The sequence below is a fragment of the Procambarus clarkii genome, chromosome 73, assembly GCF_040958095.1.
Source record: "Procambarus clarkii isolate CNS0578487 chromosome 73, FALCON_Pclarkii_2.0, whole genome shotgun sequence".
NCBI lineage: Eukaryota > Metazoa > Arthropoda > Malacostraca > Decapoda > Cambaridae > Procambarus > Procambarus clarkii.
Genome location: NC_091222.1, coordinates 28,428,104 through 28,454,037, shown reverse-complemented (window position 1 = coordinate 28,454,037; position 25,934 = coordinate 28,428,104). Strand labels below are relative to the sequence as shown.

Here is a 25,934-nt window from a genome sequence, read left to right as displayed (position 1 = left end):
TCCCGCCTCTCAACCGTCAATCAATTGGTGTACAGGTTCCTGAGCCTATTGGGCTATGGATTGGTGCGTTACAGCTGGTGCTAATCAACACTAAAATCCAATCTGCCTTTAATACCTTTGCCTAATCAGCTGTACACAGGACCTCAAGTCCTGTTGAATATACTGTGCTATACTTCATAGGTGTTATTGTTTGGGACTGCCGGAAAAAAACACCTGTGTTCAAGTAGGTTGTTGTGGCAGATGTTTACTGTGATTCAGCTGTAATATCTCCACATGGACTTGACACCAAAAAAAAAAATGACGCTGGAAGTGCTTGCCATTTTTGGCCGGTTAACCGTGCTACAACGGACTCTGTAAAAGGCCGTTCACTCTGGTCCTGTAAAAGGCCGTTCACTCTGGTCCGTTTAAGGAGCAGCCTTGCAGGAGGTTGGAAGCACTCGCTCGCTCGGCCAGACCTTGCCCAAGCGGTTGTGATTTTTAAGGGCGGGGCTGTTTGGAGGGTCGTATTATATGGTATACTGTTATAGGCAGGTAAATCGTGTGTGTGTGTGTGTACTCGCCTATTTGTACTCGCCTATTTGTGCTTGCGGGGGTTGAGCTCTGGCTCTTTGGTCCCGCCTCTCAACCGTCAATGAACAGGTGTACAGGTTCCTGAGCCTATTGGGCTCTATCATATGTACACTGAAACTGTGTATGGAGTCAGCCTCCACCACATTACTTCCTAATGCATTCCATTTGTCAACCATTTGTGTGTGTGTGTGTGTGTGTGTGTGTGTGTGTGTGTGTGTGTGTGTGTGTGTGTGTGTGTGTGTGCGCGCGCGCGCGTCTCGTCTGGTGGAAGGGGCTGTAAGATTTTCTAATCCTGGTGTTCTGATAGACAAAGATCTATCATCTTCAGACTATTGCTTAAGAATATTCTCTCATACACACATACACTTGTATATATACAGAGAACAAATCTATCACTTTGCCACGGTGATATTAAATGTTGAATGAAATCCCATTAATGATGTATATATATCATCTTATTGCAAGTTGTCCAGTTGATGATTGATGACTTGCTCTACTCATCATGGCACCTCTATCTTGAGGTTATCTTGAGATGATTTCGGGGCTTTAGTGTCCCCGCGGCCCGGTCCTCGACCAGGCCTACACCCCCAGGAAGCAGCCCGTGAGAGCTGACTAACTCCCAGGTACCTATTTACTGGTAGGTAACAGGGGCATTCAGGGTGAAAGAAACTTTGCCCATTTGTTTCTGCCTCGTGTGGGAATCGAACCCGCACCACAGAATTACGAGTCCTGCGCGCTATCCACCAGGCTACGAGGCCCCTACGGTACAGAGGTACCATATGTACCCCAAGATTGTTTCCAACTCCATTGCTTTAATTGCTGTTAAAAGCTTCAGGTCTACTTTTAATAGTTTTCTGGTCTATGAACTGTTTTTAGTTTTATTTCTTAGATGTATTCTATCATGTCTTTTCTAATTATGTTTCTTCATCTGCGTCTGCCTGAAATTAAGTTAAAAGGAAATTAGGTTACAAATCCACAAGGGCCTTGACGAGGATTCGAACCTGCGTCCGGGAGCATCCCAGACACTGCCTTAATCAACTTAGTATTTGTTCATTTGATGCATCACGTTAGTGTGATCTGTGTGTGTGAGGAAATTATGTTGATTGTCACTGGCATTGAAGCGTGGACCAGGTGTGTGGAGACAGGTGGGTGTGGCTTGCAGGTGTGTGAGGAGAGCAAGGGGGTGTAGCAAGCAGGTATGGAGAACAGTGTGTGTGGCAAGCAGGTGTATAGAGCAAATGGGTGTGGCTTCCAGGTGTATGTGTGTGGCTTAGGATGTGCCAAGCACGTATGTGTATAGAGCAAAAGGGTGTGGCTTGCAGGTGTGTGTGTGTGGCTTAGGATGTGGTGCTAAGCAGGTGTGGAGAACAGTGAGTGTGGCAAGCAGGTGTATAGAGCAAATGGGTGTGGCTTGTAGGAGTATGTGTGTGGCTTAGGATGTGTCAAACACGTATGTGTATAGAGCAAAAGTGTGTGGCTTGCAGGTGTGTGTGTGTGGCTTAGGGTGTGGTGCCAAGAGAGCACTGCTCCATCCAGCAGTGAGTGAGCGAGGAACAGAAGGGTGTGGTGGGCAGAGCGAGTTGTCGTAGACTGTGGCATCTCATTTCTAGCTCTTGCCTCGGGGCGGGCATGGAGGCGTTGCCAAGTTCCCCATTTTCTCAGGCGAGCCAAATGGACCTCTGAAACCAGATTAAACCAATAGCCACATTTTGTACCCTGGTTTGGGGCTCCATTTGGTGGGTGAGAATGGATGATCTCACCATATTGGTGATTTCAGAGAGTTCTCAACTCGCTGTCGTAAATTTAGACTCTTGAGAGCTGCTTGTATAATATTGAGGTCATGGCGGAGAGGGATCTAATACTCCTTCTTTCATACCTCGCTTATAACGTTGAAGAAGAATGATTCTAAGGGTTCTGGAGTTCCTTGGATCAGCTAATGGGTGGGCCCAGTTGTCACTATGCAAGTTGTGAGGTTTCTTGAGTCGTTCGGCCGCCCGTGAGACGAGATAGCAAGGGGGTTTTGTGTGCTTGGATGTGAATTAATCAAGGGTTTCGAACCTGGAAGGGTCTCAGACGACGCCTTGCCCAGACAGTCTGTACTCAGAGCTCTATCTACGGCGTTGGTGTAGGAGTTGAGGCGAGTCCCAGGACTTTCATCATGGCTGTGGTGGGTATGTGTGGCTGCGGGCCGCTTCAAGCAACAGCCTGGTGGACCAAACTCTCACAAGTCAAGCCTGGCCTCGGGCCGGGCTTGGGGAGTAGAAGAACTCCCTGAACCCCATCAAGCAGGTATATGTGGGCCTGCGGGCCGCTCCAAGCAACAGCCTGGTGGACCAAACTCTCACAAGTCAAGCCTGGCCACGGGCCGGGCTTGGGGAGTAGAAGAACTCCCTGAACCCCATCAAGCAGGTATATGTGGGCCTGCGGGCCGCTCCAAGCAACAGCCTGGTGGACCAAGCTGTCACAAGTCAAGCCTGGCCTCGGGCCGGGCTTGGGGAGTAGAAGAACTCCCTGAACCCCATCAAGCAGGTATATGTGGGCCTGCGGGCCGCTCCAAGCAACAGCCTAGTGGACCAAACTCTCACAAGTCAAGCCTGGCCTCGGGCCGGGCTTGGGGAGTAGAAGAACTCCCAGAACCCCATCAAGCAGGTATATGTGGGCCTGCGTGCCGCTCCAAGCACCAGCCTGGTGGACCAAGCTCTCACAAGTCAAGCCTGGCCTCGGGCCGGGCTTGGGGAGTAGAAGAACTCCCAGAACCCCATCAAGCAGGTATATGTGGGCCTGCGGGCCGCTCCAAGCAACAGCCTGGTGGACCAAGCTCTCACAAGTCAAGCCTGGCCTCGGGCCGGGCTTGGGGAGTAGAAGAACTCCCAGAACCCCATCAACCAGGTATATGTGGGCCTGCGGGCCGCTCCAAGCAACAGCCTGGTGGACCAAACTCTCACAAGTCAAGTCTGGCCTCGGGCCGGGCTTGGGGAGTAGAACAACTCCCAGAACCCCATCAATGTGGAGTGCTTCGCATTCCTTAGCCCTGATATAAGGCCGGCCGAGCGGACAGCACGCTGGACGCGTGATCCTCTGGCTCCGGGTTCGATCCCAGGCGCCGGCGAGAAACAATGGGCAGAGTTTCTTTCACCCTGATGCCCCTGATACCTAGCAGTAAATAGATAACTGCGAGTTAGTCAGCTGTCACGGGCTGCTTCCTGGGGGTTGGAGGCCTGGTCGAGGACCGGGCCACGGGGACACTAAAGCCCCGAAATCAACTCAAGATAACCCTCCCCCCCAGCCCTGATAACATTCCCCCCTCCCTAGATAAACCCCAGCACAGATTTGGCTAAGGTAAAGGGGGGGGGGAGAAAGGAACTTGGAAGCAGCGGTTTGGAAGATATGAATCACGAAACAGAACAAAAAAATAGACAAATTAGTCACGAGTTTGCCATGGCGTATGACCCCCGCTTTAAGGAGGGGGTGTGGGGTCGAGGGGGGGTGTGGAAGAGGGGGGGGGGGGGAGTTACTTGGCTGGGGCCAGATTCACGAAGCAGTTACGCAAGCACTTACGAACCTGGGGCCACATCCACCTAGCAGTTACGCAAGCACTTACGATCCTTGGGGCCAGATTCACGAAGCAGTTACGCAAGCACTTACGAACCTGGGGCCACATCCACCTAGCAGTTACGCAAGCACTTACGATCCTTGGGGCCAGATTCACGAAGCAGTTATGCAAGTACTTACGAACCTGGGGCCAGATTCTCGAAACAGTTACGCAAGCACTTACGAACGTGTACATCTTTCCTCAATCTTTGACGGCTTTGGTTACATTTATTAAACAGTTTACAAGTATGAAAACTTGCCAGTGAACTGTTGTTGTTGTTATAAACAGCCTCCTGGTGCTTCGGAGCTCATTAACTGTTTAATAATTGTAAACAAAGCCGCCAAAGATTGAGATAAGATGGACAGGTTCGTAAGTGCTTGCGTAACTGTTTCGTGAATCTGACCCCAGGTTCGTAAGTGCTTGCGTAACTCCTTCATGAATCTGGCCCCTGGGGGTTTGGGGATTGCGTAGAAAGCATAAATATACGCACAGTTTAGGGGTGTGGCGTAGCGCAGTAGGCTGAGGAACTTTTTTTGCTGCTGTCATATCGGGGACCTGATATACCCTGAAGCTCTAAGGGAAGTTTCCTCTGTATATTGGCAGTATATGCTAGGCGACCACCTGTGTATAACGGCTGTGAAGTATACGCGATTTATCTTAGCTATCTTTTTCGAGTGATCATATATTTCCGCAAAGTGTTATCACGCCTCCCATAGGGGTGGGGGGGGGGGTTGTTATCCTCAATGATAACAATATTCCTCTTTACGAGATACTGATAGTTATAACAGTGCCCAACCTGTTCTGACGATATCACATACCCCCCATACTGTGGTTAAAGAGTACCTCTGAACAGTGCCTTGTTACCAAAGACATCAGTCCAGACGTTACGAGGCATTTAGAGGTCTTAACTACTTCTTAAATGGCCTGACACGTCTCAGAAGACAGATTTGACAAAGCATTCAGATTTCAACAGGTAAATTACCCAAGGCTGTTAATAAACATGTTTTATGATTGCTGGAGTTATTAACGTGGGAGGGTTGTGGGAGGGTGGAGTCATTAATGTGGGAGTGTGAGAACCTGTTCTGGTAGGTAAGGGAGTGGTGTGGGTGTGGTTCGGTTCCATGGTGTGGGTGTGGTTCGGTTCCATGGTGTGGGTGTCTCTGTGTCCCATGGTGTGGGTGTGACTCTGTCCCATGGTGTGGGTGTGGCTGTGTCCCATGGTGTGGGTGTGGTTCGGTTCCATGGTGTGGGTGTGACTGTCCCATGGTGTGGGTGTGACTCTGTCCCATGGTGTGGGTGTGGCTCTGTCCCATGGTGTGGGTGTGACTCTGTCCCATGGTGTGGGTGTGGCTCTGTCCCATGGTGTGGGTGTGGCTCTGTCCCATGGTGTGGGTGTGGCTCCGTCCCATGGTGTGGGTGTGACTGTCCCATGGTGTGGGTGTGACTCTGTCCCATGGTGTGGGTGTGACTGTCCCATGGTGTGGGTGTGACTCTGTCCCATGGTGTGGGTGTGACTGTCCCATGGTGTGGGTGTGACTGTCCCATGGTGTGGGTGTGGCTCCGTCCCATGGTGTGGGTGTGACTGTCCCATGGTGTGGGTGTGACTCTGTCCCATGGTGTGGGTGTGACTGTCCCATGGTGTGGGTGTGACTGTCCCATGGTGTGGGTGTGACTGTCCCATGGTGTGGGTGTGACTGTCCCATGGTGTGGGTGTGGCTCCGTCCCATGGTGTGGGTGTGACTCTGTCCCATGGGTATGGGACTATTTCCACTTCTCTCCCATGCATAATTGCTCCTTAATACGTGATGGTGCATGGAATACCTTTTCTTTTTTAACTGTGGTTCTGAGCGCTGAGACGAATGGGCAAGATGATTATCTTTACAGTTGGAGGATCGAGGTGGTAGCTCTTGGACCCCGCCTTTCTAACAGGCCAATTCAGCCCCTTCCTTTCCCTTCTACTTCATATATTTATCTCAATACGTGTGCATACTCATAGGAAGCAGCCCGTTGTAGCAAACTCCCAGATACCTGTTTACTGCTAGGTGAACAGGTGCATTAGGGGGAAAGAAAGTTTGTGTACACAGGCTTGCAGGGCAAGCTTCGGCTCCTGGGCACCAGTTCTAGTACCGGGAGTTGCTTAAAATAAGTATCACTTATCGTTTGTCGTATTTTTTTAGCCTATCCTTCACAATGCCGCGCCTGGCCTATCTTGCCTCCTATCCTGCCTCCTATTTTGCCTCCTATCCTGCCTCCTATCCTGCCTCCTATCTTGCCTCCTATCCTGCCTCCTATCCTGCCTCCTATCCTGCCTCCTATCTTGCCTCCTATCCTGCCTCCTATCCTGCCTCCTATCCTGCCTCCTATCCTGCCTCCTATCTTGCCTCCTATCCTGCCTCCTATCCTGCCTCGAGCATGTCTGGTAATAGTGATCGAGCCCACCTGTGTCAGGCCTTCCATTCAATAGGGGATTAATCGGTCCATCTGCCACTTCCCTTTTCCGTTCCTCCTATATGTGCTCTCCTACGTTTCCTCCCAATTCTTCCTTCCGTAATTCCTATCTATTAAGATGTCGACCAAGAAATAGACTGTTGAGAGGTACTTTTATCTTTTCTCTTTCTCTCTCTCTTCTATTTCTCTTCGTTGTCGTCCCCTTTGGCCCCTTTGACAGCGGGCAAATGTGGGTCTCGCTTGACCGTCGCCGCGAAGCCTGTCTTTAGCTTCCACAGCTGGACGGGTACAATGCCGTCTCGCTGCCCGTCTATAGTTACCTATTGACGGGGTTCGATACCTGTGTCCTCTGTGTTGCCCCTTACCCTTCCCTTAGACCTACCCCTTATGTTACGCCCTTCCCTTAGACCTACCCTTATGTTACGCCCTTCCCTTAGACCTACCCTTCCCTTAGACCTACCCTTCCCTTAGACCTACCCTTCCCTTAGACCTACCCTTCCCTTAGACCTACCCTTCCCTTAGACCTACCCTTCCCTTAGACCTACCCTTCCCTTAGACCTACCCTTCCCTTAGACCTACCCTTCTCACACCCTTACCTCAAGCCTACCCTTCTACCACTTCCTTCCCTTCCTTTCCTTTCCATTCCCATTCCAGGCTTACTTCTGCACATGTCTACTGAATAACACCTTTCCCTGTTATTCCATGTTTTATCCCCCCCTTTCCCTTTCCTGCCTTTGCCTCTCTCTTCCCCCCATTCTTCACCTTTGCTTCCATGGGAACATTTTTTAGATTCTTTTAAAACTCTTTTTTTATTTTCCGAAATTCACATGGGGGTCTGTGGAAGTGCTTCAGGTTGTGACCATCGTGGAGTCTGATCGATGCACAGTGTGTGTGTGTGTGTGTGTGTGTGTGTGTGTGTGTGTGTGTGTGTGTGTGTGTGTGTGTGTGTGTACTCACCTAGTTGTGTTTGCGGGGGTTGAGCTCTGGCTCTTTGGTCCCGCCTCTCAACCGTCAATCAACAGGTGTACAGATTCATGAGCCTATCGGGCTCTGTCATATCTACACTTGAAACTGTGTATGGAGTCAGCCTCCACCACATCACTTCCTAATGAGATCGAGCTTCCTAATGTGTGTGTGTGTGTGTATATGTGTGTGTGTGTCCTATGTGTGTGTGTCCTGTGTGTGTGTGTCCTGTGTGTGTATGTGGGGTGTGTACGTGGGATGTTGAATCAAAAATGTTAACATGTCCTATGTGTGTGTGTCCTGTGTGTGTGTGTCCTGTGTGTGTGTGTATGTGGGGTGTGTACGTGGGATGTTGAATCAAAAATGTTAACATGTCCTATGTGTGTGTGTCCTGTGTGTGTGTGTCCTGTGTGTGTATGTGGGGTGTGTACGTGGGATGTTGAATCAAAAATGTTAACATGTCCTATGTGTGTGTGTCCTGTGTGTGTGTGTCCTGTGTGTGTATGTGGGGTGTGTACGTGGGATGTTGAATAAAAAATGTTAACATGTCCTATGTGTGTATTATGTAATTTAACGTAAGGTTAGGTTAGGTTAGGTTAGGTTAGGTTAGGTTAGGTTAGGTTAGGTTAGGTTAGGTTAGGTTAGGTTAGATCTTCCTGCTCTCGCTGTCTCCAACAGGTAGTGTGAACTAGGAGGTAGTTGTTAGCTAGTCTAAGTTTAGCAGCGGTAACATCAGCTGTAATAAACAAATCCACAAGGGCCATGACGAGGATTCGAACCTGCGTCCGGGAGCATCCCAGACACTGCCTTAATCGAGTGAGGATTTGTTCATTTGATGCATCACGTTAGTGTGATCTCTGTGTGTCATCAGTTGTAATATACTGTCTGGTAGATAGGCGGCGTAGATATGCATTCTCAAGTCGACAATCGACTTGAGAATGGTCCAGGACGGACCGAAACGTCGTCGTCCCTTCACTTTCTAGTGTGTGGTTTGGTCAAGATATGCAGCTTTTTCTGTAGATTAATATGTTTAATGAAATACAAATTATTATTACGTGGTTTAACGAGTGAGGACGTGATTTCACGTCCAGATAACAATATTTTTGGTCCGTTCTTGGTGTACTACTGCCCTCCTCCTGTTCAATTTGTCTGCTTTGCCAGTGTCTAAGAAACTTTTTATGTTGGGATCATGCCCTCTCTCTAGAGATTTAATTTTTTATAATTCCCACAAGGCACACTAAAAACTTCAGAAAGCCTATTAACCCATGAGAGGCAATTCTAGTTCATAAATAACCCTGCGTACTTGTTAGCCTCGGCCACTACAATCTGGTTGAACGGTAACAATGAAATTTGTTTACGTTTTGCATGATGATTTCCGCCATTGTTGCAAAGATATTACAAGTGCTTGTTTGGTGAAGCTGTGATGATTACGTGAGAGATTCATATAACTCATCTCCCGTAGTTCTTGGATGGTTTGTTGTTATAGATTCAGCTACTTGGAACAAGTTCCAAGTAGCACGGGCTATGGTGAGCCCGTAGTGGACCTACCTGGCACAGGAGCGGGGCAAGTAGCACGGGCTATGGTGATCCCGTAGTGGACTTAACTGGCAGAGGAGCGGGGCAAGTAGCACGGGCTATGGTGAGCCCGTAGTGGACTTAACTGGCAGAGGAGCGGGGCAAGTAGCATGGGCTATGGTGAGCCCGTAGTGGACTTACCTGGCACAGGAGCGGGGCAAGTAGCACGGGCTATGGTGAGCCCGTAGTGGACTTACCTGGCACAGGAGCGGGGCAAGTAGCACGGGCTATGGTGAGCCCGTAGTGGACTTACCTGGCACAGGAGCGGGGCAAGTAGCACGGGCTATGGTGATCCCGTAGTGGACTTACCTGACACAGGAGCGGGGGCAAGTAGCACGGGCTATGGTGAGCCCGTAGCTTACCTGGTGACTTTCTCTTGCTATCGTGACTATCTTGCTATCTTAACTTTCTGTTGCTATCTTAACTTTCTCTTGCTATCTTGACGTTCTCTTGCTATCTTGACGTTCTCTTGCTATCTTGACGTTATCTTGCTATCGTGACTTTCTCGCTATCTTTCCTCGATATTAGAAACGGTGCGTGCGTCAAGCGGGGAAAGGGTCAGCCGTAGCTGAGTAGCCTACAAGATACAGGTACGCCTATAACCCTGCCTCGTCACACACACATTGATGGCCAGTGAGGCAACTGGTGGTTGGGGGGGGGGGGGAGGGGGGGATCTGATCTAAAGCTGCTTTTCACTTCTAATCAATTCGCTTTATTGCACCGCGGATGCTCCTTCCTCTGCCAGAGGTCCAATCCACTGCTGCTCCCCAATCACCAGGATTGGGGAGCAGCAGTTGCTCCCTCGCTAATCCTAGACATTGGTACAAGAATCTTCATTTCCCTATTTAATTTTTGCAATATTTATACCCAATTTCACAGGTTTCTATATGTAGTAATTTTCTAGATGTTTACCTACTTAAAAATGGGGATTGATATAGTAATATTCTAAATGTTTACTTAAAATTGAGGATTTATGCAGTAAAATTCTAAATGTTTACTTAAAATTGTGGATTTATGGAGTAAAATTCTAAATGTTTACTTAAAATTGTGGATTTATGCAGTAAAAATCTAAATGTTTACCTACTTAAATTTGTTGAATTATTTCACGCGTGACAGAAACGTTGGGTAAAAAGGTAGATGAATTAATTTGCAATGTGGGATGAATAGGGATGAATAGGGTGGTGCTCTCTCAACCCAGCCCTCAACACAGCCCTCAACCCAGCCCTCAACACGCTTGACCCTCTCCCTTGTGCGTTTTCTTTGCTTCCTGGGACCCCTTTTGTATATTTGTTCTTTATGCCCGACTTTATCTATTGTTGCACTCTTTTTAGCCAATAATTTATGTGGGAAACTGGGAGGTAGGATAGACAGGTAGGTCAACACAGCTCTGAGCAGCTGTGAGGAGGCCTTGCACCTCATGCATCTCTTCCCCTCACAATCTCACTCATAAACACTTGAATATCCTGTGAGAGAGATTCCTTATCAGGAGAAATAAGTGTGAAATATAACACATACCAAAATCGACAACTATTTGGCAACATTCACAGGATCTTATGGCATTTTTTTTTAAAGAGGGGATATAAGGGGGTTAAAATAGACGTATACACAGGGATGGGCAGCTATTTTGATCTTAAGGCAAGGTGCTATAGGTGTCCTTATCCTCCAGGCGGCAATAGGCCTATGCCAGCTGGGGTCTTATTTACACTGGCCGTGAAAAGCCCGCGCACATTATGGGTTAAAACCACGTGGATCTTTACCCCTATTTTTCATCTTGGATTTAAAGTGGGGGACCTTTCCTGTATCCGCTTTTTAGTACCTTTTTTCAGGGGCTAACGGGGTGGGTTTTTTAACTTAAAGGTCTGTTCTTCCACTGATTTATTTTTGTAAAATATAATATTGGGATTTGTTTATGGCTAAATTATAAAATTGTGGGTACGAATATATTGGTATTATTATGGCTACAATTGCTAATACATACATATATATATATATATATATATATATATATATATATATATATATATATATATATATATATATATATATATATATATATATATATGACTGAAAACTCACACCCCAGAAGTGACTCACACCTCAGTCCATTCAGGCTTGTTCGCATATAATATATATATATATATATATATATATATATATATATATATATATATATATATATATATATATATATTTATATATATATATATATATATATATATATATATATATATATATATATATATATATATATATATATATATATAAAGCGTCGGAGAAGGGGATATAATTAATACATAATAAATATATATTATTGTAATAGGTATGTAATGCAACAGGTGTTAGGTATATGTATTATTACATAGGAATATACACATGTGTTTGGTGCATGTGTCTTGAGTTGTGTTGATTGAGCGATGTTTTTCTCTGCTAATGCAACATTGTTTAAATACACTGAGGAGGAGGAGGAGGATTTCCTGTATATTATATTTCTCCTGCATATCTCTCGTGCCATGACCCACGGGCCCGGTTTCCGGAATGTAGTGGAATTTGGAGTTATGAAGGGAAAGCGCCAAGCCATTATGACTTGAGAATGGTCCAGGACGGACCGAAACGTCGTCGTCCTTTCATTTTCTAGTGTGTGGTCTGGTCAACATATTTCAGCCACGTTATTGTGACTCCTCGTCTGCAAGCCATTACGACTTTATAGCACTTGGAAGGGATCAGGATAAGGATTTGTGGATGGGATTGAAGGAGATATAGAGCATTCTTAAATATATTTGATTAAAGGGTCTTCGACGTGGGGAAATTTGCCTTAACCCTGTCGTAGCTCAGTCGATTAAGGCAGTGTCTGGGATGCTCCCGGACGCAGGTTCGAATCCTTGTAACTGCCCAATTTGGGGAGGTAAGGCAAGCCTTAATACCTTGAACTGTCAAGGGGAAGATTACCTTGAGGTTACCTTGATCACCTTAAGGTTTCGGGGCTTAGCGTCCCCGCGGCCCGGTCCTCGACCAGGCCTCTCCTGTACATCAAACCAGCCTTGTGAACCTAAACGTTAGTCCGCGGAATAAATAAATAAATTATAATTTATTTAGGAACAGTACATAGTTACAGCGTTACAGTACAAACAGATTTAAAGAGAGAGATAGTACATACAATACCTAAAGCCACTAGTACGCATAGCGTTTCGGGCAAAGGAGGATTTGGATTTATAGATGGGATTGATAGATTTGGATGGAATTTGGGTAGGCCAAATAGGTCTATAAACTCATAATACAAGGCACATACTGATGTGGGTATGATAGGAGCGAGCAAGCAATCGGGCAAGGAGGCGAGATAGACCTAATGGTTAAAGAGGGGGAAGGGGGGGGGGGAAGAAAGGGCTGAGCAGGGGTAGGCCGGGTGAGAGGGGGGGGGAGGCCGCCGGTGTAGGCCAGGTCTGTTTAACCCTTGCGGAACCTCAGCGGATATGGATCTGTAGGCAGCTTCCTAACGGTTTTTTATTATATGAAGGATGGAAGAAGATATTGGTTTTGGGGTTGGTGGTTGGGGGGGGGGTTAACTGTGTACAGTGAGGGTGACTGTACAGTGAGGGTGACTGTACAGTGAGGGTGACTGTACAGTGTGGGGGTGACTGTGTACAGTGGTGGTAGGGGGGGGTGACTGTGTACAGTGAGGGTGACTGTACAGTGTGGGGGTGACTGTGTACAGTGAGGGTGACTGTGTACAGTGTGGGGATGACTGTGTACAGTGGTGGTAGGGGGGGATGACTGTGTACAGTGAGGGTGACTTTACAGTGGTGGTGGGAGGGATGACTGTGTACAGTGAAGGTGAGGGTGACTGTGTACAGTGGTGGTGGTGAATGACTGTGTACAGTGGTGGTGGGGAATGACTGTGTACAGTGGTGGTGGGGAATGACTGTGTACAGTGGTGTTGGGGATGACTGTGTACAGTGGTGGTGGTGAATGACTGTGTACAGTGGTGGTGGGGATGACTGTGTACAGTGGTGGTGGGGAATGACTGTGTACAGTGGTGGTGGGGAATGACTGTGTACAGTGGTGGTGAGGAATGACTGTGTACAGTGGTGGTGGTGAATGACTGTGTACAGTGGTGGTGGTGAATGACTGTGTACAGTGGTGGTGGGGAATGACTGTCTACAGTGGTGGTGGTGAATGACTGTGTACAGTGGTGGTGGGGAATGACTGTGTACAGTGGTGGTGGGGAATGACTGTGTACAGTGGTGGCGGGGATGACTGTGTACAGTGGTGGTGGTGAATGACTGTGTACAGTGGTGGTGGTGAATGACTGTGTACAGTGGTGGTGGTGAATGACTGTGTACAGTGGTGGTGGTGAATGACTGTGTACAGTGGTGGTGGTGAATGACTGTGTACAGTGGTGGTGGTGAATGACTGTGTACAGTGGTGGTGGGGAATGACTGTCTACAGTGGTGGTGGTGAATGACTGTGTACAGTGGTGGTGGGGAATGACTGTGTACAGTGGTGGTGGGGAATGACTGTGTACAGTGGTGGCGGGGATGACTGTGTACAGTGGTGGTGGTGAATGACTGTGTACAGTGGTGGTGGTGAATGACTGTGTACAGTGGTGGTGGGGAATGACTGTGTACAGTGGTGGCGGTGAATGACTGTGTACAGTGGTGGTGGGGAATGACTGTGTACAGTGGTGGTGGTGAATGACTGTGTACAGTGGTGGTGGTGAATGACTGTGTACAGTGGTGGTGGGGGTGACTGTGTACAGTGGTGGTGGGGAATGACTGTGTACAGTGGTGGTGGGGAATGACTGTGTACAGTGGTGGTGGTGAATGACTGTGTACAGTGGTGGTGGTGAATGACTGTGTACAGTGGTGGTGGGGATGACTGTGTACAGTGGTGGTGGGGATGACTGTGTACAGTGGTGGTGGGGATGACTGTGTACAGTGGTGGTGGTGAATGACTGTGTACAGTGGTGGTGGTGAATGACTGTGTACAGTGGTGGTGGGGGTGACTGTGTACAGTGGTGGTGGGGAATGACTGTGTACAGTGGTGGTGGGGAATGACTGTGTACAGTGGTGGTGGTGAATGACTGTGTACAGTGGTGGTGGTGAATGACTGTGTACAGTGGTGGTGGGGATGACTGTGTACAGTGGTGGTGGGGATGACTGTGTACAGTGGTGGTGGGGATGACTGTGTACAGTGGTGGTGGTGAATGACTGTGTACAGTGAAGGTGAGGGTGACTGTGTACAGTGGTGGTGGGGATGACTGTGTACAGTGGTGGTGGGGAATGACTGTGTACAGTGGTGGTGGGGAATGACTGTGTACAGTGGTGGTGGGGATGACTGTGTACAGTGGTGGTGGGGATGACTGTGGACAGTGATCCGTATTCTCAATATGGACTTAACATGGACTCAACATGGACTTAACATGGACTCAACATGGACTTAACATGGACTCAACATGGACTTAACATGGACTCAACATGGACTTAATACAATATAAAGAAAATACGGCAAATGAATGCAAATTAACTTTGTGTTCAAAACATCTGCGATTTACTCATTCACGTTCGAGCCTTAAAATTAGCTGACAAATAGGTATATAAAGACTCTTGAGCCAAACCTAAGAACATTGTAAGACACACTTTACCTTGCCGTTCGACACCCGTTTCACCTTTTTGTCCCGCTTCCCCAGCAATCATAAGCTAAAACACTGACGTTTGACCCTTGTTTAATTGCTCGTAGGGCTGGCAGGGAGCGGTTGCCAGGGCCGTCTGACCAGGTAATAGGTGGAATGAAGGCGTGTACCCACCAAACACACACCGAAACTACGACGTTGGTACAACGTTCGAGCAAGTTTTAACACCACCTAACCAGTTATAACAACCAATATAGCAAGTTGTAACAACGTTCTAATACGTCATAAACACGTTAAGCCAAGATGTAACAACTTTATTTCAAGTTGTAACAAGCGGAAAATAGAGAGAGTTTCGGTTTGTGTTTCCAGGGTAGTACCAACCTACGCACACATATACCGTCTCGCTGCTCGTTCAGCATATAAATGGTTTCATTGTGGGTCATTACATTCATGCCATTACAAAGGCATTTAGCGTTTATGTAGCTATTTCTGAGGTAAATATTAGGGTATTTATAATTTGCAAATAGCGGTAATGGTGTACCTCTCAAGGATAAATTAGGTGGTATTGGTGTTAATGTAATTACGTGTTTACTGCCCCTTTCATACCCAGATGGGGGGGAGAGGCAACCCTATTCCCCTAGTTATCTTGAGGTTATCTTGAGATGATTTCGGGGCTTTAGTGTCCCCGCGGCCCGGTCCTCGACCAGGCCTCCACCCCCAGGAAGCAGCCCGTGACAGCTGACTAACACCCAGGTACCTAGTTTACTGCTAGGTAACAGGGGCATAGGGTGAAAGAAACTCTGCCCATTGTTTCTCGCCGGCGCCTGGGATCGAACCTGGGACCACAGGATCACAAGTCCAGTGTGCTGTCCGCTCGGCCGACCGGCTCCAGGGCAGTTCAGGGCAAGCTCTCCCTGCCTTACAACCTTAAACTTGTATTTTATTAATAAAAACAGCTTAATTTAGTGTTTACGGAGTGGTTTTAAACACGGTTTTAAAGGTTTACTTTTCTATTTGCAGATCTTCGGGAGTAAGGCTGACCTACAGCTCCACACACAGATCCATATGCGGGAGGCCAAGCCCTACAAATGCTCCCAGTGCTCCAAAGCCTTCGCCAACTCTTCGTACTTGTCTCAACACACACGGATCCACCTGGGCATCAAACCCTACCGCTGTGAGATCTGCCAACGAAAATTCACGCAGCTTTCCCACCTGCAGCAGCACATCCGCACTCACACAGGTGACAAACCCTACAAATGCCGCCATCCTGGCTGCAATAAGGCTTTTAGCCAGTTGTCGAATCTGCAGTCTCATTCACGGTGCCACCAAACGGACAAGCCCTATAAGTGTAACTCGTGCTACAAGTGCTTTGCGGACGAAGCTTCACTTTTGGAGCACATTCCCAAACACAAGGAGAGCAAGCATCTCAAGACTCATATTTGTCAGTATTGTGGCAAGAGTTACACTCAGGAGACGTACCTTCAGAAGCACATGCAAAAGCACGCAGAACGACCTGACAAGCGGCCTTCCCTCTCCACCCATGGACTACGGCAGGATAACCCGTACTGGCCTAAGCCGGACACCACTGCTCTCGAATCCATGGATAACCGCATGTCCGAAACTTGTCTTCAAAATTCCTTGGACCCGACGCGCCACTTAGCATCCCGAGAGCACATTGATCCTCGTGGCGAGGAACTGCGCCACACTCCTGCCCACATGCCAGCTTCCAACATGTCCTACGATGCCATTGCTACAAAGACGTCGTCGGCATTCACGCCGATCCAGACCAGTATGTTGCCCATCAGTGGAGGGACTCAATTGTCCATGGCGGCGTCATCTTCACAGCGGTACTTCCCATATGATCCCATCAGCTTCCCTAAGACTCACACACAAATGCCCTCCATGGACGTAAAGCCCAATCAGTTCCCCAACCAGCTCATTTCACTCCACCAGATTCGTAACTATGCCCACCAACCTACTATGAGCTCCGACTTGCTGCTTAAGGACAAGGGTGTTACTCAATAGTTTGTCGAGTGGAGTGCGGGCCGCAACCAGGCCCCGATGTCGACTGGGAGTGGGCCGCATACGGCGGCTCGCGACTCAGGCGCTTCCCTACGGTGCTGGGGCCGCAATGTGTGGACTGAGCCGGTAGGAGGGGCTGAATACAGGGTATTGATGGCACGGGGCAGAGGCACGGGAGAGGGCGCCGCCTGGCGGCAGCAGCAAGAGCTGTGGCCACCACTCCCAGTGAGAGCCCAGTGACGAGTTGTGATACGTGCCCAGTGATAGGTGGACGAGGTCTGCAAGACAAGTCGGCTGACTAAGAAACGCTCGCTTAGCAGGGAAACGTTAGTGTAAATGTGCAATAACCACACTAAACGCAAGAGGAAACTCGTGTCGCAGGAACTGCTTCTCACGTATGTTTGTAAAGATTGCTATTGTTAAGGACTGGCCGGTACGGTGTGGTTGCGGAGATGAGAGAGACTGGAGAGGAAAGAGGACGAATGGTTGAGGCGAAGTGGTGGTAGTGGAGCTCTGGACGCCCACATTTAGCACCAACAGCAACAAACAGCAGCCAAATGCTGTCCCGTACAAACCCACCAGAATACAGTTCACGTTCCTCTTCACTGTTAAAGTGAGCAACTCTCCGATATCGTGATAGCTAAACAAGCAATACTGTTACTAGTTATGGTGCCTTCCACCATCCATCGAAACCCATAGGTTCCTTCAAACACAATTTTACTTTGACTGTAGCACAAAACATCACTTCATTTTATTTTAAACTGTATACAGGATTTTCCACGAAAATATTGTATTTTTCATCTGTTTCCTTAATCATGTCACTACTTAACTTTGTTTTCTACTAAGCGTCCAGACTTGCTCACTGACGGCTGGCTAAGTCAGCGTATTCTTTTACAAAAAATCATTCATTTCCAAGAGGATATTTCTCCTTGTGGAAAGTTCACACTGAAATCCTTCAGTGAACATGCCGGGACGCCAATTTCTTTCTTCATTATATACTACCTCTAAGAACAGACGGTTCCAGATGACATTGTTTTCGATACCTTACAAAGTTTGTGCCAGTTGGCCCCCTGTCCTCGGGTCTCTGGCCCTAGCATCTGGCAAGGTCCCATCCCCTTCAAGAGTCCCCCACATCGTTGGGACTAAGACTCTTACTCCCTAAACCTCGTTGCCCACGCAAGACTGCCCAGCCTGCTCGCGGGCAGCACTAACCTCCTCCATCCAGGAAGTATACGATTATTTCTACGTTATGTCTTGTATGTGTATCAGATAGTCTGAAGTCTCTTGTAGTTGCAGGTTTCCCATTATGAAACATATGGGTCTTAAGAAGAGCTTCTGGCAGACTCGAAAATGTGTGTTTTTTTAAGATTCACTTTAGATACTGTAAGTCTATTGTTTTTAATACAAATGTATGATGCCAGTTTAACGGCTTAACATTCGGAAGACTGTAGATTTGCTGTGAATCCTGCCAGGGGTTCACCTATTACGACCCTCAATTCTCAGACCTCACTTGAGTCGACTTTGTAAACGGCAATCAGGGGCCAAGCATCAAAACTCCTCACATGTTACAGTATTCAGCACTTCTCTCTAATCTACATTCTTCCGCCAACTTTACAGGCACTTTGACTTCAGTCTCTAAGGACACTACTTTTGTATGCTGCAAAAGTTCTATATTATGCATGGGTAGAAGGTTATGAAAAGTACTTAGTAGGGTACATAGCTAATACGACTCGTTACTGTTTCCTTTTGTACTTACGACTATAGGGAGTGAAATAATAGGATAATGTTGGTTCGTTTTCTATATATTTGCATGGATAATAGACCGTAGCAACATCTTCTGTCGTATATAATATGAAAAATCAAACCGTGATGTTATAGACAAAGGAGGTAAAGAGAGTTTGTTAGAATGGACGAGTGAATGTATTTAGAAAGTCTGGAAATTCAACTCTTGCTTGCTCTCACAGTAAGCATCGCATACTTTGGGCCGCATTCTCGATGCGTACGGTAAGATTAGGCTGATTTACTTGAAGTTTCCAAGATTTTACATTAGGCTGAAGGGATTTCAGTAACAAACTTATGTGACTTTATGCCAAAAATAAACGTTTTTGAATGTGACTAAAATTTTGTTAGGCACGTGGATTACAGTAATCACTTCTGACAGCCTTTCGAATCTTCAATACGGCCCTCAGATTGTCAGTGACGAGTGATATTTTGTACAGTAGCCACAGAGAAGTCCAACCTTCCCAGATGATATTACTGTAAGTGAAACTATACATCAAAATATGTTTGCTCAACATAGCTACTTGTTCGTTTGGCACGTTAACAGATGTTTGTGTTAATTGTTAATTCAAGTGTTGACTGTTATTAAAGGCTCATAAGTCACACTAAAGTGGAGTTCTCGTATTCAACATGACTAGTTTTGTTTATGCTAGTTTAAGGTTTTAGTGGATTGGAAATGTGTGCTTGTTAGAGCAGTGTGACCAATCAAAAGGAACCTTAGCATAGACAAAGGGGTTGTGCGTTCCACGATAATTCCTCTTCTCGGGAAGCCTCAGCATTGCTGAAGGTCCAGAGCCCAAAGTGTACTCACGGGGGAAAACGTCCAATCAGGAAGTTCCTGAGACGGCAGCATCCAGCGACTGAGTTTGCTCTCCAGTCTCTGTGCTGATAAGCTTAACTCTTTGTGTATGGTAATTGCACGTGCTAAATCTAATGCTTGTCAGGGTAAACGTCGCATTGTTGAGGTTTAATTCCTAACAGACATTAGTGTTTGAGTTTAATCATCATCCCGCCATCTTTTTGGGCATGAATGCAAGATGAAAAAACTAGGCCACGGCACAGTCCGAGAGATGACAGGTGTGAATAGGGTCCCATAGTGCCTACACTGAGGGCTCTGGACGGCAAGGCTCACCCAAATGTCCTCGCAGTATGGCTGAAAGCTGCGTGCATGGCTTACTGAATTCCCCCCAAAATGATTTATTTTGTTTAGCAAGAGACATGACTGAAGTAAACTCGATAAGTTCAGCCCTTTTCGTTGGTTCATTTCTCTTTGTCGTTCGTGGCAAAGCTATTTCATTTTCCGCAACAACCCCTGAAGTAAACTCGATAAGTTCAGCCCTTTTCGTTGGTTCATTTCTCTTTGCCGTTCGTGGCAAAGCCATTTCATTTTCCGCAACCACCCTTTGTGAATGTACAGACCCTCCCCACCCACCTATGTATTGTTATTTTCATTTATTTCCTCTCTTTTGTTTCTCGTCCTTGCTTTTATAGCTATCCTCAGTCATGGCGGCCTGGCCTTGACAACCTGGCCACGATCTTGACAGTCTGGCCTGGATAAGGGTAATTTGTCTCGCCATCTTGACTCTCCCGGTGCGGCTCCAAAAGTGACGTTTGTGTATCCAGCTTTGAGTCCGTTCATTAACATTTCCCTCTGAAGATTTATCTATTTTTAATTATGCTCGAGAGCGTTATTTTTTATATTTAGAAGCAGTTATATTTTTAATTTTTGTTATTGACATTTTAATTGAGAAATCAACGAGGCGCTTTGCAAGGTGTGATATTAGTGAACAAGAGTGAGACGACCTGTCGGTTGTGCTAGCCCGCGGGTCCTCTTTAAGACCTGGGGCCAGATTCACGAAGCTGTTACGCAAGTACTTACGAACCAGGGGCCAGATTCACGAAGCAGTTACGCAAGCACTTACGAACGTGTACATCTTTCCTCAATCTTTGACGGCTTTGGTTATATTTATTAAATAGTTTACAAGCATGAAAACTTGGCAATCAACTGTTGTTATTGTTATAAACAGCCTCCTGGGGCTTGGGAGCTCATTAACTGTTTAATAAGTGTAAACAAAGCCGCTAAATATTTAGAAAAGTTGTACAGGTTCGCAAGTGCTTGCGTAACTCCTTCGTGAATCTGGCTCCAGGTTCGTAAGTGCTTGCGTAGCTGCATCGTGAATCTCACCCCTGGTGAGCAGCTGTAGTGCTCGCGTCAGGCCATAGACCGCGGGCTTTGGCTGAAAGCTACAGGTCATCTCTTGCTCTTTACAGCGTGTGACGCTGTCTAAATTGTGTAAAGTTATCCCTGAAAGCGTGGTTTAACCCACCGTCTGGCCGCTGGGTGGTCTTAAGACACCGCTGAAGGTGCAAGTGGGTTGAGATTGTGGGTGGTACCGGACGCTGGCGGTGCAAGATAATGTCCTGGTCCGGAACCCCTGCAATCACACCCAGTTGTTGTTGTGTTCCGGTACGAGAGTGAACACGGGCATCTGATGCCAAAAATGATAAAAAAAACAAAAAAACTAAAAATTCGCTTTGATAAGCGCGAACTAAGGATACCTGGGCTTTAAAGTCTCATTTGTTTTATAAATTGGTGAAAGTAAGTGCCCAGGAGAACCCCAAAGTGTAAATACGGAAGCGAGTTTAGGCAACTGTGCATCACCCGCGCGCCGCCGAATAACCGAATAACCAGAGTTTGTCTTGTCTAAAAAAAACTAAATATTTGCTATGGTGCTGCATTCGTGTTCCTGGTTGGTTATCAGTTGTTATCCAGATGTTGCATTTTAGTACCAAGTTTACCGTTATTCCACACGTTTCCGTTATGTAAAAGGGGCAAAAAAATAAAATAAAACCCTCTTTTTAGCCTGTTGAGAAAGATTTAATATGGTTTCGTTGCCCCCTACTACGGTAGTGGAGCGTAGTACAAACTAGGCCGAGTAAGATTAAGCTTAGATATAACATGTTAATTGGTGGAAGGATCTTTCTCAATGAGCACAACAGACCCAGGATATTTTTCATGACAAAAGAGGTGGGTGGTACAGGGTCAAAGCTTATGAGCTCCAGTATCCATGACACTTGGTTAAGTACGCATGTCCGCCCCCAATATGTGGGAGGACCATTTTAACAGGGTATTTTATTCTATACTGACTCTGTACCCACCCCACTACTACCTCCAACCTCGGTTATCTCGCTATTAATACTGTACGTCAAGCCGACATACTGTGTTGCCAGGGGACCCTCTTCCCATTTTCTATAGTTATAGCCACTTTTTGTTTATATCCCATTTTCTTTGATTGCCCATCCTATCTTGTGTGTGTCTCCTGCTTGGTCAATGCTTGTTTGCATATGAACGGATGGAAGTTGTATTTACAAGCACATCTGTAGGTAATATTTGTAGTGAACATAGGCTCTCTTTTTCCTCTATCAAATTTGTGATAGCGCAACCTAGTAATATGAATAGTGTTATTTTCATGTGGGATGTTACAATAGAGTTAACCGTGACTGCAGAGGAATACTGGGCTGCATTTTAATGCACAATGATTGTCTTGTAATATAGTAATATTAACTTTTCTCTGTGTTCCTTAAGGGGTTAAAATGGTTGAGCTGTTGTAATGTCTCTGTACAATTATATTTGTTCAATCCTGTAAGAAATAACTATGGTTAATTGTGTTAACTATACGATAACAATTGTTTCAAAGGGAAAGATTGACTCAGTAGATGGAATTATTATATTTAAAAACGTATGCCATGTAACCCAAAAAAGAAAATAGGGGCCTTTTTAGTGCATAACATTAATTGTATCTTAATTTGCATTACTTAATCTTGAATGTAACATTCTGAATGGAGCAAATGGAATTATTACTCTTAGTGGGCGCAGATCTGCCAGTAACTGTACATTATAGCACTATCTGCAGGCGTGCCATTAGATCTATTATTTGTCTCTGTTAAAGTTTTTTTTCCTAGTAAGAACGGGAGCCTGGTCTTATGATAGTGTGAATACTGTCCCAGATGCGTTTCTTTTTATCTTATTTTTACATTCTATATAATTTTTAATTTTAATTTTGTGTTTTTTAGAATAATTAAAGTCACCCATGTATTTTTTTGGTTTTATTTCTTCAATCCTTCCCCCCGACCCTCCTCTCCTAGCGAAGGTGTTGATAGTTTTATTATGATAAAAATGGTGCTGGTGTCTGAACTATGCATGACCGAGTAGAGTAGTCATGATGGTGACGGCAGTTATCGTTGGACAAAAGGATACTATTTTGGTATACGTGGTACTGTGATAAGTATGGTTGTCCTAAACTGCTGACTAGATATGTTGGGCCCACAAAATTGCACATGGCTACAAGACTTAGCAAGACTCTGCAACGCATGTTGCTCCTGGGCGTTATTTTGTCTTATATTTTATACAGATATCATTTATAGAATGAACTACCAGAATGGAGTTTGACCAAAGTTCCTATAATAGTGAATATTACCCTCAATAACCCTTTCTTCCCCCCTAGAGAATGATATTAAGATGTAAAAGTAATGTTAGTCAGCTTTCATCATCCCACTGCCATCGTGTCAGCGCTGACCTGTCGCACGCTGAAGAAGCTCTCTTACCACCTGATTAATCAAAGAGATTACGATCCTTCAACGTTCGACAGGCCGAGCTTCATCCACGTGAAGGGAGACAGAAGCCTCCCCCCAAACTCCCAATTTACAACATTGACTATACTGTAATCCCCCCCCCCCCTCACCACCACCGTAATAGGAGGAACGGATTCTTAGGTCATTGCTGGAAAATTTGCATTTAGATGACATTTTTATCTTTTCAAGAAATACTTGGTAAATGAATTTCTAGTGATGACTTAGATTTCCACCTTATTTGCCGTGATCCTCATTTTCCGTGTGATGTTGAATGGAAAAAGAGCCTTAATCACGCCTCAAGTAAGACTCAAGCGTTCGTTTTCTTACTCAGCACTTGGAACTTAGATGACCCATCAAAATGTGGCTCAAAGTTTGTGATTAGTCATATGCTATCTCTTAATGTGCCACAGTCCATCTGTAAGCCTGCATCAAATGTTAGTTATAAAGTGAAGTGTTGATCCCGTGGCAGCATTTGCCATGAAGTGATCAATGTGAATCATTTGTTTTAAGTGTTTTGTAAGAAAACGGGCGGGAAGGCTGATTCCGAACGTCATATATTGCCGTATGTGAATGTACTCTTAAAGCCCCGACTCCCCACATTTAACAAGTGGAATATACAGCTCAAAGTTATTAACTTGCCCTCACAAGCCTCGGGGTTGATTGGCGTATTCACTTGAAAGTTAATGTTTGGGAAATCGGAGCTCAAACGGGTCAGGAAGAGTATATAAAGTCTGTTTGAGCAGCTAGCCACCAAGCTCCTCACTTTGCTGAAATATATATATATAATAATTAAATGTGTATATCACGAAAATAAACACGTGATTAAGAATGTGACAATGTCAGACCACGGAGGAAAAATGAAACAGGAAATTTCCTTAAGTACTTTGGTATATTAAATACATCTTCAGAAGGTCCTGTTTCATTTTTCCTCCGTGGTCTGACATTGTCATAATAATTAAAATAGATCAGAAAAATGTTATGATGAACGAGCCTAGAAAAGTCAAAGAAATCTGGCAAATATTAACTTCAATGTATCAACATATAGTTGTATTAAAGTAATTCCGAAAATATGTTAAATTAGCGTACGGCACTAAATATGTTTTAAGAGAGCGAGGTGGGCAGCTTCTCTGGTGGCATACGAACCTGGCCCCATAAACCAGTCTCTGAATGTTTATACCGTGGACCGGTCATGTGAAACTGAGTGAGAGTATGTGAACACGAGGAAATATCGTAGTACATAAGTGGTCCCTCATTTCTGTTTAGCCAGCGACGAGTCTCCACTTCGCTCTTCTGTCGTGTTGAAACTATGCCTGTGCCGCCGGCCAAACTTCTCTCTCTTGGTGCCAACACATGTCATCAGGAACATCCGAACAGCATGGCACTTAGCCATGCTCATTCCCGTTCTCATGGGATCTGAGATTATGCTGTAACCGATGAAACAAGTGACTAAATTGCTCGTTAAAAAATGTAATTTTGCCGAGATAACAGTAATTAAATGTTCTTTGAGGTCACTCTAAGTGATGGTGTGTTGGTGGTGGTTCGGGGGTGTGGCACTCACAAGGTAGAGACGTTAGCCAAGCGTGCATGTTTAGTGGCAACACTTTGTCATAGACTCAAACAACTGTATTTGTTCCGAGAAATATTTGTGTGCCCGAGATCCCTTCCTTAGTAGATGGTAGTGCCGTCTCCTCACTATCCTAGAAGTGTTGATTTTCGTTGTTTAGCAGTGACTGATATTGTCTTTATAGGGAACTATTTTGCAAGTATTCCTCATAATATTTATTTTATTTTCAAAGCGTTGGGTTTAAGATACAATATTTCGGTAGACTTTTGAAGGTTACTGAATATCTGTACACATATGTTGCTTCAAAATAAATTCTAAACCCATCATAGAACTTTTAACTCTTATTAATTTATCCTCTACACTAAATAATAGTACACAATATCCTTGCTCCAAAATAAATGTACCATACCTGACAATATTCACGAAAATGTGCAAAACTGTTTGTTATTGGTTAATACAGATAGTTGGCTTACATACGCTCCTCTACTGAATTATGGGGGTGTGAGGCAAGGTTGGACCAGAAAATGCAAGATTTTCAAGACTAGTTTGCATATGGATATAATCAATGTAAGTGGATAAATTACGTTAATAAATTAACGGTGTCAGTGCAACGTCGAATCCATGATTACAAATGGAACCAACAATTATCGACGTTAAAACGTCAAAACGACGTTGGAAAGAAATGGAAACATTTACCTGATGAGTGGCGTTAAAACGACGTCGATTCCTTGATTACAAATTGAAATTGTTACTTGATAATTAGCGGTGTAATTTCTTGGGAATTTTTAGTAGGATTCCAAATAGGATTTCTTGTGATTTCCAGGGGAATTTCTAGTAGGATTTATAGTAGTATTTCTATGGAATTTCTAGAAGGATTTCTTGGGGAATTTCTAGTAGTATTTATAAAAGATTTGTAGGGGAATTTCTAGTAGGATTTCTAGGGGAATTTCTAAGGGATTTTAGGGGAATTTGTAGTAAGATTTCTGGGAGAATTTTTAGTATTGTAAGGGAATTTCTAGCAAGATTTTTTGTGGCAATTCTAGGGGAATTTCCAGGAGATTTCTAAGGGAAATTTCTAGGGGATTTATTTTGAAAAATCTAGGGGACTTCTGGATGAATTTGTAGGGGCTTTTTAAGGAAAAATGGATGGGATTTCTATAGGA

At 45.5% G+C, this 25,934-nt stretch overlaps 1 protein-coding gene across 4 annotated transcripts in view; it reads left to right on the top strand.

Moving 5' to 3' along the window:
* LOC123774108 (zinc finger protein rotund-like) overlaps positions 1-22,672 on the top strand; it is a 240,997-nt gene extending 218,325 nt beyond the window's left edge. For all 4 annotated transcript variants that reach the window (XM_069312734.1, XM_069312733.1, XM_069312735.1 and 1 more), the window contains one exon: positions 15,795-22,672. In XM_069312734.1, coding sequence (XP_069168835.1) covers positions 15,795-16,799 — 1,005 coding nt within the window. In that variant the 3' untranslated portion in view covers positions 16,800-22,672. The remainder of the gene's footprint in view (positions 1-15,794) is intronic.
* Positions 22,673-25,934: the final 3,262 nt, after the last annotated feature.